Here is a 15,994-nt window from a genome sequence, read left to right as displayed (position 1 = left end):
GAATTATAAACACTAAATTACTTTAAGGTATGCAGTATCCATCTAGAAAATGTAAGGTTCTCTTATTGAAAAAGAACATTAAATATCACAAAGGTACAGACTACTAATTCTACCAAATTAAAAAAAAAAAATGTTTTAACAAAAAAGAACCCTTAAGAGATATTTATAATCTAAACATGGTTTTTTAGAAAAAGTGGTCAATATAATATTTCCCAAATAAACACAGCACTATGATTATGCCTTTAAATATCCAGTCTTGAAAGATTCACACTACGATCATTAAGTTTTTCAGTAATCAAGGAAACAAAAATTTCAAAATGTTTTTCCTACATTTACAAGGTAGTGATTTTGATCTAAAAAAAATAAGAGCTAATATATAATGTATAAATCTAGATTTTAAAGATCATATACTATAAAAATAGTGAAATTCTTCACCTTTTCCCAGAGTGACATTCCATAAATTATTTGATCACATTCAACTGGCAAACTATATGTATACTTCCTTTTACACATCTGGGAAAAACATTATGTAACGTGAGCACTCTAAAATTGTTTCCTATTTTAAAAAATTTAGTAACGAAGGATGCTACACAGGAAATAATACTCTTGTTAAGTATACCATCAAATTAACCCACATTGTGCTATACAGCTTGAAACTCAGTCTGAAGTTACTCCCCTCCCTGCCCCCCACCCCACCAAAATAAGTCCATGTCTGTAAACATCTGACTATGAAGTAAAAACAAAAATATTTACGACAGTTGAATTTAGGAATTAGGTATGCGGGTGTTCACTATCTTATTCTTGAAAATAAAAGTCTTTTAAAATCATCCGTGCCCTACCAAATTTCAGGAATATATTTTAACATACTATTAGATATTATAACAAAACTTTTCACACACACGAAACATTTAAATACCACAGCGCTGCCCAGGAAATTTTCTATATTACTGAGGAAAAAAAAAAAATGAGTTCCTTTTATATCTGACTAGTCCTGTTTGACACTAAATTTTAAACCTTTAAAAGATTTAAACATTTGATCACATTCTTTCACAAAACATTTCCTTTCAACCACACGTTCTTTTTCTCATTTACAATCTAGGTTGTAATTATTAACCTAACCCTCGTTTATTAATCAGTAACTATTATTCACAGTAATCTGTATAAATTCCTGAAATATTCAACAAGTATGTTTCTGAATAATGTATAATTTCAATTAGTATTTGAGGAACAACATCCAACATTTCACTTACTGTCCTTATTGATAATTACTATTTCCACAATATTTCTTCTCTAATACTACTGATATCACAGGTAGAGTTTAAAAAAAACAAATATTTAATCTCTTTCAATGAACGCTCACCAGTGAATTTAAATAAAAAAATCCCATAATTAAAGGAATAACAAATTTGAGCTTTATGAAATACAAGCGAACCAATAGTTCTTTAAATAAGAACTGGGTCAAGAAAATCAATGCATTTATTTTCATAAACAGGGAAATTGACAAAAATACATTGCTAAAATAAAACAACTATGGAAACAAAGTCCTTTATTTTATGCATATTAATTACATATTAATAGCATATGAAACCTCGATTCTGCAGGTTTTAAATTTTCAAATCGTGACACACAAATACAGTATTGTGGTAATACTAAAATTGTTTCATATTACCTTTATGTGGAAAGAATTATGGTTGCATATATGACAAATTTACACTTATTTAGAAAATCTAAATTCTTTATTTTTATATCTACCACTTTTAAGCAAATGACATTCAAGTATCTTCCTTGGTATACTAAGTCACAAGAAAAAATGCTGACTGATCCCGCCACAGAGTTGTTTAACTCCACAAGAACACTAACGACTGAGTAACTAGGAGTTCACAGATGCTCCGCTTGACTCTCTTGGAAGCTGACTGCTCCCAGGGCAAACTTGTAACAACGGGAACAAGGATGCTCTTGCTGCAGGGAGTGCTGTGCAGAACTCTGTTCGTGGAGCCAGAGCTGAGCCGGACACTGGCATGTTCAGGAGATGAGGACATCTCTGTGCACTGGCTTTCAAACGTTCTTGGGTGAATCTTACAGAATTTCACAGCCTTGGCCAAAGGCAGCCTGGTATTAGCATCAAAGGGTAAAGTTTCTCCCACTCTCAATTCAGCTTTGAAGCAAAATATAAAGCTAAAATTTACTTAAGGATTATATGAATAAAAATATAGATGATGGGAAAGGCATATTTAGACACAATAGATAGAACTTAAAAATTATAGCTAATGTTAAAACTCCCCACATTTAAATTAAAAGAAATTAAAACAAATCCCACTCCCTGCCAATTCATAGTCATGGGAAACATTATGAGAATAATCTATTATTTTATAATCTCCAAGACTGCCAAAAACAAAAGCCCGTGAATGTTGCAAATTTTAGAAAATAATTCCATCCATAGTGTTGTGTCTAAAATAGAATATGAAATAGTACATAAGAAAAATTTAATCGGTACAAAAGAAGTCACCTCAACTATGCTTTACACTCAACTACTTTTTATGCAAGATTTTAAATTATTAACCAAGTTTATTTCTTTCCAAAGTATGCCTTCTGGCAAAAACAGAAACCATGCAAAATGATATTTACATACTGTTCATTTTTAAAAAGCACATTCTTCTTCAGAAAAATGCTAAAAGCATGACACAGTAACACTGCAACCTTATGTGAGAAATAACTATATCGATAGCTGATATATTAGATTTGGGGTTTAAAGATGATTCCTTAAATGTAATTTTAAATTAAATGTGGCTAACATACAAACTTTTAAATATCAGACTTTTCTGAGTGAAGTTATAATGTGATAAAATCAGTTTTTCCCTGGTATGGAAATTAAACTTCAAAATTCACATTTGATAGTAGGGGAATCTAGTATGGTTCCAAGGACTCTAGCCATTCTCTAGTTAATTGTGTTTTACAATCACCTCTAGAACTGAATTCCTAGGAGACAAACATACCTAAGCCTATCAGACAAGTTTTACTGGAGAGACTAACCAACTACAGAAAATATTTACAACACTGCAGAGTCAAAGCCTCTTTAATATTTCTAGAAACCGACTTTCTCAAGAAATGCCTAATTTCTTCTAAATCATGCAGCAAATCCTTATTTAAGATCCAACTTAACAGTACTGTATGATTTGAAAGAAAATTTAAAGAGTTAAGATCTAGATATCAACACCAAATAATGGCAAATAAGAGTAAAAGTAGACATTATTTTATAAGCAAAAGAGATTTGCCTTCAAACGGTTTTTTTTCAAGATTCAAAAGATTTATTTGGAAAAATCAGCACAGGACAAAGATATCCTTATTATTCCTTCATGGAACATATGAATGCTCAGAATCTCTATGAAATGTGGACAGCAACTCTCTGGGTTCACAGAACATCAGTGGTTGACACAAATGTAAACTCCCATGCCCCCACCTCCAATGTCCTACTCTCTGTCTGGGCCCCTTATCATCAGCTGTCATTAGTTTCTATTTTCAGTGATAATCTGCACAAACTAAAAAGCAGAAAATTAATCATTTCTAAATGGCTGGGATTATTAGTTAAAGCAACCAAAGTATTACTGTTACAGCAAAGCTTAGTAAAACTATAAGAGAACACAACTAATAACATTTTTAAATTATCCAAAATGATTTCTTTATTGAGAGTAAGTGACTCCACAGATTTCACAGGACTGCGGCATACTCATGTTCAGCTACGGTCACAGCACAGTTGACATTCACAGCGATGAGCATTGTCATTACCATTCTAATCTACAAAGCTCATGAATAAAGAAAAATACAAAAACCTCGAGTTTTACAAAGGAAAAACTTTAAAGTCTACATACATTAACAATAAAACCATTTCTTCCAGGTCACAGGTTAAAGTGTAAAGGCATACCACTGAATTTTTTAATCTCTAAATAGCCGGGAATGAAAGAATGTTCAATATCTACGACGCTTATTAGGGCCCTCAAAGTTGCCCCCTTGGCCCCCTCTACCAAAACCAGCAGGACCAGCAGTGACAGGGCCGACACCGCTCATGGGTGTCTGAGGGGTTTCCGAACCTGCCCTACTCCCCATAGGGGAGCCCATCTGGGACGGCGGTCCTTGAGGGAATCTATCATTGTGCTAGATACCACACAATACATATGAAGTCCATTTGGAACACGCCAAATGTAAGTGACAAGAAAAATTGGCAAAATCCCAAGTGGTGGTGTCATGAAGGTCAGCAGAAAGTCCAGCAGAATCAGGATCACACATAGAAGGAAGAAAGGAGCAATTTAATTAGTTACTATGTTTTAAAAAAAGAAGCATCTGAAGAGTTACATATTGCTAATGCTATGCCCAATTTCATGAAAAAAAGAACTCATTTTACGAAGCAAATGCAATCTCGAACCTCATCAGTATTACAGTACTATTCTGATCTTTTCTTAAAAAGTTCATATTGCAAGTAACTGTGCTGTATAATAAAAATACTTTGTAAGAAATCAGAGATAAAACTAGGGAGCAGCATATTAAAAAAGTAAACATTTAAAAAATTTCAACAGCAATACTTTTAACATAGAAAGTATGAGATGTTTTTCTAGAAAAACTATTACTGGGAAAATAGATTTTTAAAAATCAACAATTTATTAACATGTACTACTAACAGCACAATTAAACATCCAAATCATATCCTTTGAAAACCTTCACAGTAACAGCCGCCTATTTAGTCTCAAAGGCTGAACAGAACTCCCTGTGTGGTAGTACACCACCAGTGTGAAAAAGGCCAAAGATGGTATTTAAATTAAGTTTACCGTTTCAGAGGCGTGTTTGGGGGGCAGGGGGAATGGCCCCTTCATATTGTTTCTAAGTTATCACTAATGATTATACTGCTACACAAAAACGTAATCAATGGGGTTTGGGTTTTTACTAGCTTTCAGACATTTTACTTTAAAATTAAGCCTCCACTGAAGGAAACAGGTGCACTAATTATATGTTAGACGCACCACCTGGTCACAGTAGCTAAGATGGCACTGCCTCTTTTATCTCCCTGTGCAAACACGCATTAAACAAAACTTTAGCATGCCCAACTTTTCCTAATTCATAAGTGATTGCATTTAAAGTAGATAAATTTTAAAATGGTAAAATACTGCCTCCATCAATACTGAGACACCCATTCACTTTTAACATCTGAGACCAGGAAAGCTTTACAGCTAGTGGCATGTCAGAGTTTAATCTGCGGGGTTTTCTTTCTTAGCAGCAATGGCATCTTAAGATATTTGTGGTTCCAAAATGAAAGGGCCTTTTCAAAATATACAATCAACCAATTTTCCTTTTCTAGATGGTATCTAGAACAACTATTAACAAAAACTAAATGAGAAAACGTTTTACCAATATATAGCCTCATTTAAACAGTGACAGTTTTGAAGGGAAATAAGTTTTGAAGGGAAATGAAAACAGGACTCAGTCTTGATACTGATATTCAAACAATAAAAATTACAACTGAAAACGTTTTTATAATTAATGCACACAAAGATATCTTCACACTCTCAAACTGAGACATAAAATTGTCTACTTTAAATTTAGTAACAAATGTAATTAATTCTACAATCAAAGTTTAAAATTCAACTTTAATGTAAAGAATTTCACAGTTAAAACAAATTCTCTGAAATTAATCATAAGATATCTTTCTTTAATAAATGTTTACAAAAATTTGTTTTCACATTTATTGGTTTTGTCCCCCACCAAAGATAAGGAGTCCACACAGGAAAAGAACACGATCAAAATATCTGACTGTTATACTGAATGCTGACAAGAGGTGGGCACAAGTTAAAAGCATTGTTAAAAAAAGAAAAAAAAAACAACTGTAATTAACCTACGTTTTTGCTACATGCCTAAGTGCCAAGCATGCCATGAATGGCAATCATAATTCTCGGGACACTTAAAAATCGCCTCTCACCCATCAACATATAACTTCACAAAATTACTTTTACTTCACTGGATATCAGTCTTTACTGTCAAAATAAATGATGCCAAATTATGTTAAGTGTGAAGTTACCTTTGGGGCAAAAGCAGATACTATTGAATAAAATCGAAATAAGGGTCGTGATACATTACCACCGCTCCATTATCTGGCATCATTGGAGTCCCCATACTCGCGGCTCCTTCTGGCCCCATGGAAGGGCCAGGACCCACCGGTGGGCCAGGGAGAGCTCCTCGGGTGTTCATACTCATACCCAGCACTGGAGGAGGACCTTGGTTACCAGCGGGGGCTGGGCTAAACGCATCTACGCAAAACAATCTGTGCTTAGAGCTGTCCTATCTTGGTTCAGTAAACATTAAAACGTAACAACACTTAAGCACTCTATACAGAAGACTATCATCAAAGCCATTGCCCTTGAGAGTAGAACACTCACTTATCTACTCAATAACAGAGCATCATCGGCACCAATACAATGTTCATCCCCAGAACAAAAGCACATGAAACAAATGAGACAACTATCAACTATTTTAGAAAATCTGAGACTGCAAAAGCTTGAGAGTTAAAAAAAAAAGTATTATTTGCTATAGTCTTTAAACCAAATAGTCTCTTACAATAAGGTGAATAAACTCTATCCATTTAAATTAAAAGCAAAGAATTAGCACTTAGGAAGCGACTTAATTTTCTCAAAGTCATGACTAAAAACATTAGCAAGTACATACACTGCATGGTCATGAGAGGACCCATGTCCTCTGACATGCAGTTCACTGTATTCACTGTAGCTAACCTCCTAACTTTTACAGTCACCGAACATCTCCCCCAGTTATAGGAGGTACTGTTTCTTAACTTTAGATGTAATCTAAAGTGAGATGTAACCTAAACAAAAAAGTGAAATGCAACCAAATACACATAAAATATTAATAAAGCATTACAAAATTTTTCAACATGCTGAAATTCTGCAAATGGGAACAATTAGATATACTTCAAATTTTTTCATCAGAAAGATATGCACCTGCCCCACAGTAACTACAACAGTGTTTGAGCTGTAACAGAGTGCTGCTTATAATGGGCTCAAAGACAGCATATTTAGATTATCGTCAAAATTTTTTTCATTTTTAAAGTGCTCATATATACTTGTTTATTATTAAAAATTCATTAAAAAAAGACTGACTCCAACTTTGAGTTCTCTTCTAGTATTTTACTATGAAGGTCAATTTTATGACACTTTGAAAGTATCTCAAAAACATATCAAATAGGAGTTGAAGTTTTCGTTCAAACCCACGACTCACTCCGCATCTAATGCAGCTGACTACAGCAGGCCGAGTCCAGGCAGCGGCCCCGTACAGGCTGCTGCTCTTCCTGATCCCAACCCCTGGGAACATGGCAAGTTCACAGGGAGGAAACTAGTGCTCCTTACAAGCTCTTGCTAATATGACTACATTTAAACTCTCCAACAATAATTCTATTCCCTTAGTACAGCTATAAATTTTTTAAAATTGTATTGGAGACTTCTACAACCTCACAATGGAAATGAACACGGTGGAGATGGTATCAAGGGGCAGTCCTACCTTGATTTTACCCCAAACCATCAAGGATTAGGTGTTTTTTTTAAAAAAGTAGAACATAACTTTTATACCTAACTTCTGAGATTCAAATATCACTATACAACTATGGGCACACTAAAATAACTAAAAAAATCGTATTTCCAACTATCAGTAGCTAAAGTAAAGTATTATATTTAGGAATTACGTCTCCCACCACACAGCTACAATTAAACTGAATTTAAAGATATGAGAGTCGTCAGAATTGTGTGGTCCCCTGAAAAAGTTTTATAATCCATGTTTCAACTGGTACATACACTGGAAATACACCAGAAAATCCACTGACATATTCCATCAATGTGACTTGATAGGATATGACAATTTACTGACAGTAGTTCTGACTACATGATGATACATTAACTGCAGTCAACCCTTAAAACACAGTCTCAGGTTGACTAAAATGTAAAGAGGAGAAAATTAAATGGATTAGACTTTAAGGGAGTTGAGTAAATGCTCCAATGTAAATGTGGTTCTCTGATGAATAAAATGCCATAAAAATTTAATTCTCTTAAATTCCTAACTAAGGAATCTAAAGGCACATTCTCATATTCCTTCTGATAAAGATCTAACCAGTCAGAATCTTTTTGGGGGTCTCTGCGACATCAGAAATATTTCAAGTTTGGTTCTGATTTAATGACAATCTATGATTATAATAGCATTTCAAACTGCCTACAATCCATAATAACCTCACACTTATAGCCTTAAAACCACCTGGACTGTTATATATACCATCCTACAACTTACTCTGAAAAAGACAAATACTGATACTTGTACTTAACATATATGCAACTGTGATTAATAAATTACAACTTCTGATGTACTCTCTGCTGATCATTTCACGTATCCATTGTTATTAACTCACTAAATTCTTTACGGGCAAGGGCTTTATTCTTTATGCTCATTCTGCAACCAGAGATGCTCAGTTAAACACTTTGGTAGAGGAAAAAAGTGACCAAGTAATCAGCAATAAACAATTTTAAATCACCTGATTGGCAATGGCAAAGAAACTGCCATGAGAGGTAGGAAGAAAGCTGATCATAAAAAACACTTGTTCCATATATTGGGTGATTTAAGATTCTTTATTCTATATACTATACAACCTAAGTAGAATCTAGATTTTCGCACTGGGTGTGCATGTCGTGCACATTGGAATGTTAAGGTGATGTAATCTTTACAAAAATATGTACATCTGAGATGTGCAAAGATTTTAACCTTATGACAGCTTCTGTGGGACAATGGAAAATGAATATATAAAATTTAATTATTTATCTAATTTTTTAAATGCATGACACTTCAAATTTAATAACACTTAGGAAAACATTTCGTACTTATTTTTCCCTAGCTTATTTACTTGATACTGTTTTCCTGACAACCTGGTTATACAGTCAATCAACATTAAAGATACTAATAATATAGGCATTTTCTTATATCAACTCTAAAGATATGCATTATCCTAAATGTGCAACGCTCATCTCACTTCCTTGACAATTTATAAATGTCTCCAAACACTGCGTATCTGTGCACAGTACTGTAGATTAGGGCAAAAAGTTAGACATTCAGTAAAACATAAAAATAGCTACACAAAAGTTACATGAAAGGTTATCTTAAAATAGAAACTTATAAAATATTCTCAAAAAGTTTAGAAATACTAAAACACAAAAATTATCAAATTTCCATGGTGAAAAAGCCAATTTGAAGGCATGAAATTTGATTTTTAAAACATTCAACAACATAGCTGTATTACACTATGCAATTACGGAACAAGTGTCAGGTTGAATCAAAACCTGGTTACAGGTTTCTTTCATTAAATCTATTAAAAGATAATACATCTTTTAACTTTCAAATAAATACAAAATGAAATGTTCTTCTTAGGCATATATTTTTAGTATACTTGTATTTTTTTAAACTTTATAAATATATTTCACCATCACAAAAGTTGGTTCCAAATTTTAGTTTGTTACTAATATGTCAATATCAAAAAAAAAAAAAAAACCAGCATGTACAGTTCCCCAAAGAATGATAAGTTACAGAAGACTTTTGCTTCGAATCCCTACCTCCCATGTTTATTGCTCCACGGGGACCCATATCACCCATTCTCATTTCCTGTTCTCTCTGTAAGTAAACATAGTTGTCAGAGTCAACCTATCGATCTTATGACATTACATTTCCCACCTAAAATCAAAAAGAAAAAAATAAATTGGGACATCACTTTCCATTTTTAAATTTTTAATTTTCCAACATCTTTTACTTAATAAAACACTGAAAAGAAACTTCAGTCTCCTAGGCTTAATATACTAAAAATGCTTACAGCACCTAAGTTTATATTGATAGATTATCAATGAGTCAGATTACATAAAATTTACCACAGAATGTTTTAATGTGCTCATTCCAACAGATCAAAGAAATGTGCCTAGATTCCAAGAAAAGAAAAATCTTGTAATAATAACCACCAGAGCCAATTATTTTTTCCTCCCTGGTTACTGAAGTCTTAAAACAGAAATGACTGTTTCCGTTTTTATATTCAAATGCATTCAAACATTCAATACAAACAGGCGCTAAGCTAAAAGCATGTACGACTTTCACTTTTGACATACTGTAATTCATCTTTGCATTTTTATTCACATACTCAAGCATTATTTCACCCAGGACCTACAGATATACCATAAATATCTCCACTATACAGAGTTATTGAAAGTTCAACATAACATTGCTTCTTTATTAAAACAAGGATTTTACTTGGAAGCCTAAAGAAAAGTGTTATTATACAGTTGGCAAGTTCTGAAACAAAATGCTCAAGGTTAACTATGACATAAAAGGTCACACAAATGTATCTTCATTTTCAGTACAGAAACTGCTTCCTAAAAACTCATTTAATAACAGCCATAGAGAATTAACTTCATTAAAATCTCTAGGTGAAATGACTCAACATATTATAGTTGAAATTTGCACTATTATTTGATAATCTTTTCCAATATCGGCCCAGTGTGTTAAATGTAGCAATTACAAAAAACAATGGGACAAAACTAACAATGTCTGAATCTAAAGAAGGCAAAATTTTTCTTTTAAAAGCAATTTTATTAAAATGTATTTGTTTAAAATTCCACTTAGTAATACAAAATACTGGTGAAAAGCACCGATACAGCTAGAAATAAAGGAAACAAAAACCTACGATGGATAAAAGTGACTAAGCAGCGACTCAAACACCCACCTGACCTAATGGAGATGCGGTGAAAGGTAATCTTTAATGAAACTGATAGTACAAGAAAAATGCCAACCTAGACAGCATCTTGAAGAAATGTTTTATCACATTATTTAGAAAACTTAAATGCCAAATCTTTCTCAAAGCAATTTTTTAATTTTTCTAAAACTGTCTCATAAAACTTTTGACTATTAACGGATAGTATTGACCAGCAAAAAGACTAAACTATTCTATAAAACTGACTACTGATAAAGCCATACAACTTTCTAATTATATAGAAAATATTTTATAATCACACTTAGTACTATTATCAATAAATCAAACTGAGCTGTCATTTCCAAACCTGCTGATAAAGTAGGCAATTATTATAGTCTGCTTGAGACTTCAAATTTCAGTCTCCTTATATACCCTAACACCCTAACTAGATGCCTATGACCATTGGTGGGGACAAGGAGAAAAGACTACCATTTGTAGTGTCTTTTTATAACTTCGGCTTTACCTATCACTTTCTGAAATAACAATGTTTAGCTTTATTATTCACAAAGTTAAATGTTTTAAAAAATTATTCTTCAATTATTCTATTATTCCATTTTCTTCATTAACAAAATTTTGAAGAAAACATATTAACATAGTGAAGAGATCTATGGTTTTAAGTCAGTGATTCGACAATGGTCGTAACAACCCCTTCCTGATGCTCTAGTATAAACTGGTTCCAGTTCTAAAATATATTTCTTTAAATGAAATAAGATGTCTTACAAAAATTCAGCTAATGTGCGTATCACTATGCTTAAAACACCAATTCATGTATGGTATAGCATTTTTCACTAAACACACACAATTTATAAATGTTGGCATCTCCTTAAAAAAATCATTTAGTAATATTATATACAGCTTCGCTCATAAGATTAACAAAAAAGGATAGTATAATTAGATGACAGACCGTTTAACTATTTCAGAAGCAAAAAAAGTTTTCGGCTTCCTACTTGTGTCTTAAGGTTACTGTTTCTTTCTGTAAATCCTATTACATACTTCCAGTAAAATGAAAGACCCAGAGATTTTAGTGTTACCAACGGAAATGAAGACAGTACCTCTCATTATAACTTGGCATGTCCACCATCAATGAGAATCACTTGACGTTCACTGTAACTGGGTGCCCATACAAGGCCTTCACTTTTCCCATCAATTACTTAAAATATATTTTAAATTAGAACTGGCACATACTATGTGATATTTTTATAATACAAATTTTAATGATGCTGTCTTTATTATTTATCAAAATTAAGGTGTGGTTTAATACGAAACAACCTATATATGTAAACATCTTAAAAGACTACAGTGCAATGAAATGTGATGAAAAGTTTCAATTAATTCAATTAATCCTCACAGCAACCCTATGAAGTAAGTTTATTGTTATCAAATTTTAGAGATCATAAAACTGAGGCCAAGGGCTGTGAAATAACTTACTCAAGATCACACATATAGTAAGTGGTTGAGCAGACCCATAAAACTGTGTCAAGAGTTCATGAAATTTTCACCTTCACAAGGCACCTTTGTTCTTCAAGAAAGATATCCAAGAAAAACTAACAAAAGGTTTGAAAACGTCTTACAATACTAAAAGCCTAAATGGCTGCCCCAAGGAAGCTTGCACTGCGCACCCAGTGAGGGCTGGGGACAAGCTTCCGTGGGAAAAGGCCAAGCCCAGGACCAATGTCCCTGATCCAGGCAGCTTCTAGTTACAGCCACCCCTTTCTGTAACTTTTGACCTGTATTTGGAAAAACACGGGCCTGAAAAAAACATTTTCCCTCACAGTGAATAAACAAGGTCACGGTACTTTCTAAGCACTATGACCACGTGGAGACTAATAAGCATACACTTCTAGAAAGTCATGAAGAGCAATCTCCCTTGATCCAATGATCGACGCTCTTTCACTGAATGTAGGGACTTTAAGCTGATGTGTCGGAAATACGCCAGCTCCCTTCACTGTGGCCGGAGTTGATGACACTGAGAATGAGATGGTGATTTATGAATTCGTCCGTAACTCTTGTCAAGTTGTAGACAACAACTTCAGCCAGGTGAGTGAATTAAATGGTTAATTTAGGTAAAGTACACATATTTTGGATGAGATGGTGTTATATGGCTGCACTGTGGCAACGACCTAGGCAAGTATTTTGCCCCTCTGCTAATTCTTGGTCAGATGTCAGAAAGCTGAACAATGGAGGCTGTGCCAGGACACATCGGCACAGGAAATGAGAACACAGAACACCTCTCGACATCTGTAGCCCAACATAATCTGGAAGGGCACACAACGAAAAATGGAGTCTCCTTCCAAAGACTAATTTTAAATAGGTATTTTTCACAGCTCTGAACAGAAAACAAAACTGTATTTTAAAATATGGTGTACAAAGAAAAACATTCTGTGAAGGAGAGACGTTTAATTTTTTAACTGTAACCATTTTTTTCCACAATTGTTTAAATTTTGTTGAATAAAATTTTTGGTCTCTGCTTCCCCTTGCAAATTAAATTCAGGCATAGCAGTATGAGGTGGAAAGTGTGGCAGCTGTCTATTAGTCAACAAAATTTTAAAACTGACTTAAACAGACATAATGCTGTCTTCTGAATGTTATCTTTTTCCTTAAAAAGTCAAAACTTTATTGTGTGTACCTAATGAAAACTATAGAAATTTTACTTGCCAGTTTCAAAAAGCCTGATTCCCCTTTTATAGGCACTTACAATGCCATCATGCAATTAACTATAGAGAATGTTACTACCAAATAATAAACAAACATTAAAGAGCCCTCGCAAGTAAAAAAATAAATTTATTCTTACAGTGTTTATAAGAAGGTGCGCCTCTCTATTGAAAGAATTACACGAGTATTCCTGAAAGCTTGTCACTCAAGTATGCTTAATTTCACAGCTGACAAAGAAGTAATCGCAGCATGACTAACCTCCAGAACCACGTGTCAAAGCCGCATTCCATCGAAGTGTGGTTCACAAAGTGCTAGGAGTGCCCAATATCCTTTCAGGAAGCACACAAATTCAAATCCATTTCAAATCTTACCACCACCAGAACTCAGTGGTAATACTATAATCTAAGCGGGCTTTTCACTCCATCAACATTTGTGGATGGTGCAAAAGCAACAGAGAGCAAAAATCCTGGCGTTTTGGCAGATATAAAGGCACTTGCATTCCATTTTTACTAGAAAGCATTGTATTCTTCACATACATACAATAGTACTTTAAGTTTTCCATTATGAACACCTTAAATTAGTAAAAATTATTGATTTTTATCACATTGCTATCCTTGTGCGCGTCTTGATATCCTATGCAATAAAACACAGGGTATGTAGATAAAGCATTTCTCTGTTGCATTCTGAAGTAAGGTGGTTATTACAAGAAAAACAATTCCTGTGACTGGGTTGCAAGTTAAAGGAGACACATTTTACTTGAGATAGCACTAGACAAACTATGATTATTGACTTGTATGTTTGGCAGACAAATTCTGATAAGACAATGGTTGGTATTAAGATGTGATTTTTAATTTTGTAAAATAAAATACATTAAAACTTCAAATATATGTGTAACTCAAATCAGTATTTTTCTAATCTTGGGTACAAGACATTACAAAATCATTTCTGGGTAAAAGATCTATTCAAAGTATACCAATGGACTGTAATATAAAAGAGCATTTTTAAGAAACTACTGTTTGTCAAATTTTACTATAGTATCAAACAAGAACATCCACAACTACCTGAAAAGGTGAAAATATAGTTGGTCTCCAGTGTGTGAAGCCAGATTTTTTCATCACTTTAACCAAGAGCATTTTGCAACAGGTGGAATGCAGAAGCCAGTATGGGAAGCCACCCATTTTCCATAAAGCCAAACATGTAACAAATTTACAAAACAGTAAAACAATATCACTCTCCCCACTACATTCAAGTGGGATATTAAAGAAATCTGCAAAAAATGTAAAATTTGCAAAAAATGTAGAAATGTATAATCTGCAGCCCAATCTTTCAGATTTTTCTTAATTTCTAATATGCTAAACACATCATGATATTAGAAAAACGAAAGCTCTTTGGGGTCTTCAGTAATCTATAATAGTGTAAAAGGATTTTAAAACCAAAAAGTTTGAGAATCACTGTTCCAAATACTTGTTCAAAATATAAAGTAGCAGAAAATTTACACAAATATAAAGTAACTAACACGGTAAATCCCAAAGTGAAGACCTTGACGTTATTTTGTGTAGAATATGGATTTTTTCCTTTAATACTCAGGATATCAATCTGTGATTTAAAAGATACTGTACTCATTTAATTATTTTAGGTAACCTAATTTATAGGAATTATACGGTACAAAGATAAGCATAAAATAAAGTACAATGCGAATGCCTAAGGTTTAGGAAACCATCAACTAAATAAATACTGACTTAACCTAATATCAAGTAGATCAACATTTTGCAATCAATAACAAAATATGTTCATCTAACACTTTAAATCTGTTTGCGTGAACTCAGGTATCAGCCACATCATTACTCTTCTTTAATTCATAAAGACATCACGTGTGTTCCTAAAAAGCTTCTCAGGATTATCTAAGGATCACCATGAGCCATGCAGGTTCCAAGTCTTAACAGAAATCTTGATGTAAAACTACTGATAACGGAACATTTAAATCTACTAAAGGAAACATAACTCTAAAGAAATGTATAAGTTCGGGCAAATTTTCAAGATTCAATCTTTTTATCATTAAATATTCCAAAATTTTTTCCTAAAAATAATTTGCCACTTGGAAAGAATAAGATTATTAGATAGTCAAACTGTCATGGGAGAAATTAAACAGACCACGTTAGTAACAACAATACTAGGTAACAAACAACATATTTTGAAGTAAAGAATAGAATAAAAATCAACTATGTGAAGTATTAAGAAAATAGTTATAAATAAAAAGTCTGTAAAAAGGCCTCTTTGCCAAGAAATTATTCACTCATTTAAAAAGTGTTAAGAAATTAAATGGTGTGCTCAACAAAGTTACTGTTTCCTAACAAAAGTAAATAATTTTAAACTTAAAAAGGGAAATAAGACAAATTCCCATTGATACAACTCAAGTAACAGTATGCAAACTTTCCAACATAACCAACCAACAGAGAATACTTGGAAGACTTAACATTTTTATTTTTAACTTATGCACATGAAACAACTTCCAACACACACACA

The 15,994-nt window shown here is 33.2% G+C and overlaps 1 protein-coding gene and 1 pseudogene across 1 annotated transcript in view; one reads left to right on the top strand and one right to left on the bottom strand.

Annotated features, from left to right (window-relative positions):
• Positions 1–1,713: 1,713 nt before the first annotated feature.
• The window catches only part of PSPC1 (paraspeckle component 1), a 58,067-nt gene continuing 43,786 nt past the window's right edge, over positions 1,714–15,994 (bottom strand). Inside the window, exons 7-9 of the mRNA XM_039873060.1 lie at positions 9,639–9,696; positions 6,121–6,290; positions 1,714–4,149 (exon numbers count right to left, since the gene is read on the bottom strand). Coding sequence (XP_039728994.1) covers positions 3,964–4,149; positions 6,121–6,290; positions 9,639–9,696 — 414 coding nt within the window. The 3' untranslated portion in view covers positions 1,714–3,963. The remainder of the gene's footprint in view (positions 4,150–6,120; positions 6,291–9,638; positions 9,697–15,994) is intronic.
• Positions 10,755–12,993, top strand: LOC120610593 (AP-4 complex subunit sigma-1-like; annotated as a pseudogene).

Source organism: Pteropus medius, unplaced genomic scaffold (assembly GCF_902729225.1).
Source record: "Pteropus medius unplaced genomic scaffold, Ma_sr-lr_union100, whole genome shotgun sequence".
Classification (NCBI taxonomy): domain Eukaryota; kingdom Metazoa; phylum Chordata; class Mammalia; order Chiroptera; family Pteropodidae; genus Pteropus; species Pteropus medius.
Note: the sequence above shows the minus strand (reverse complement) of the source record. Positions and strands in the feature narration are given on the sequence as shown.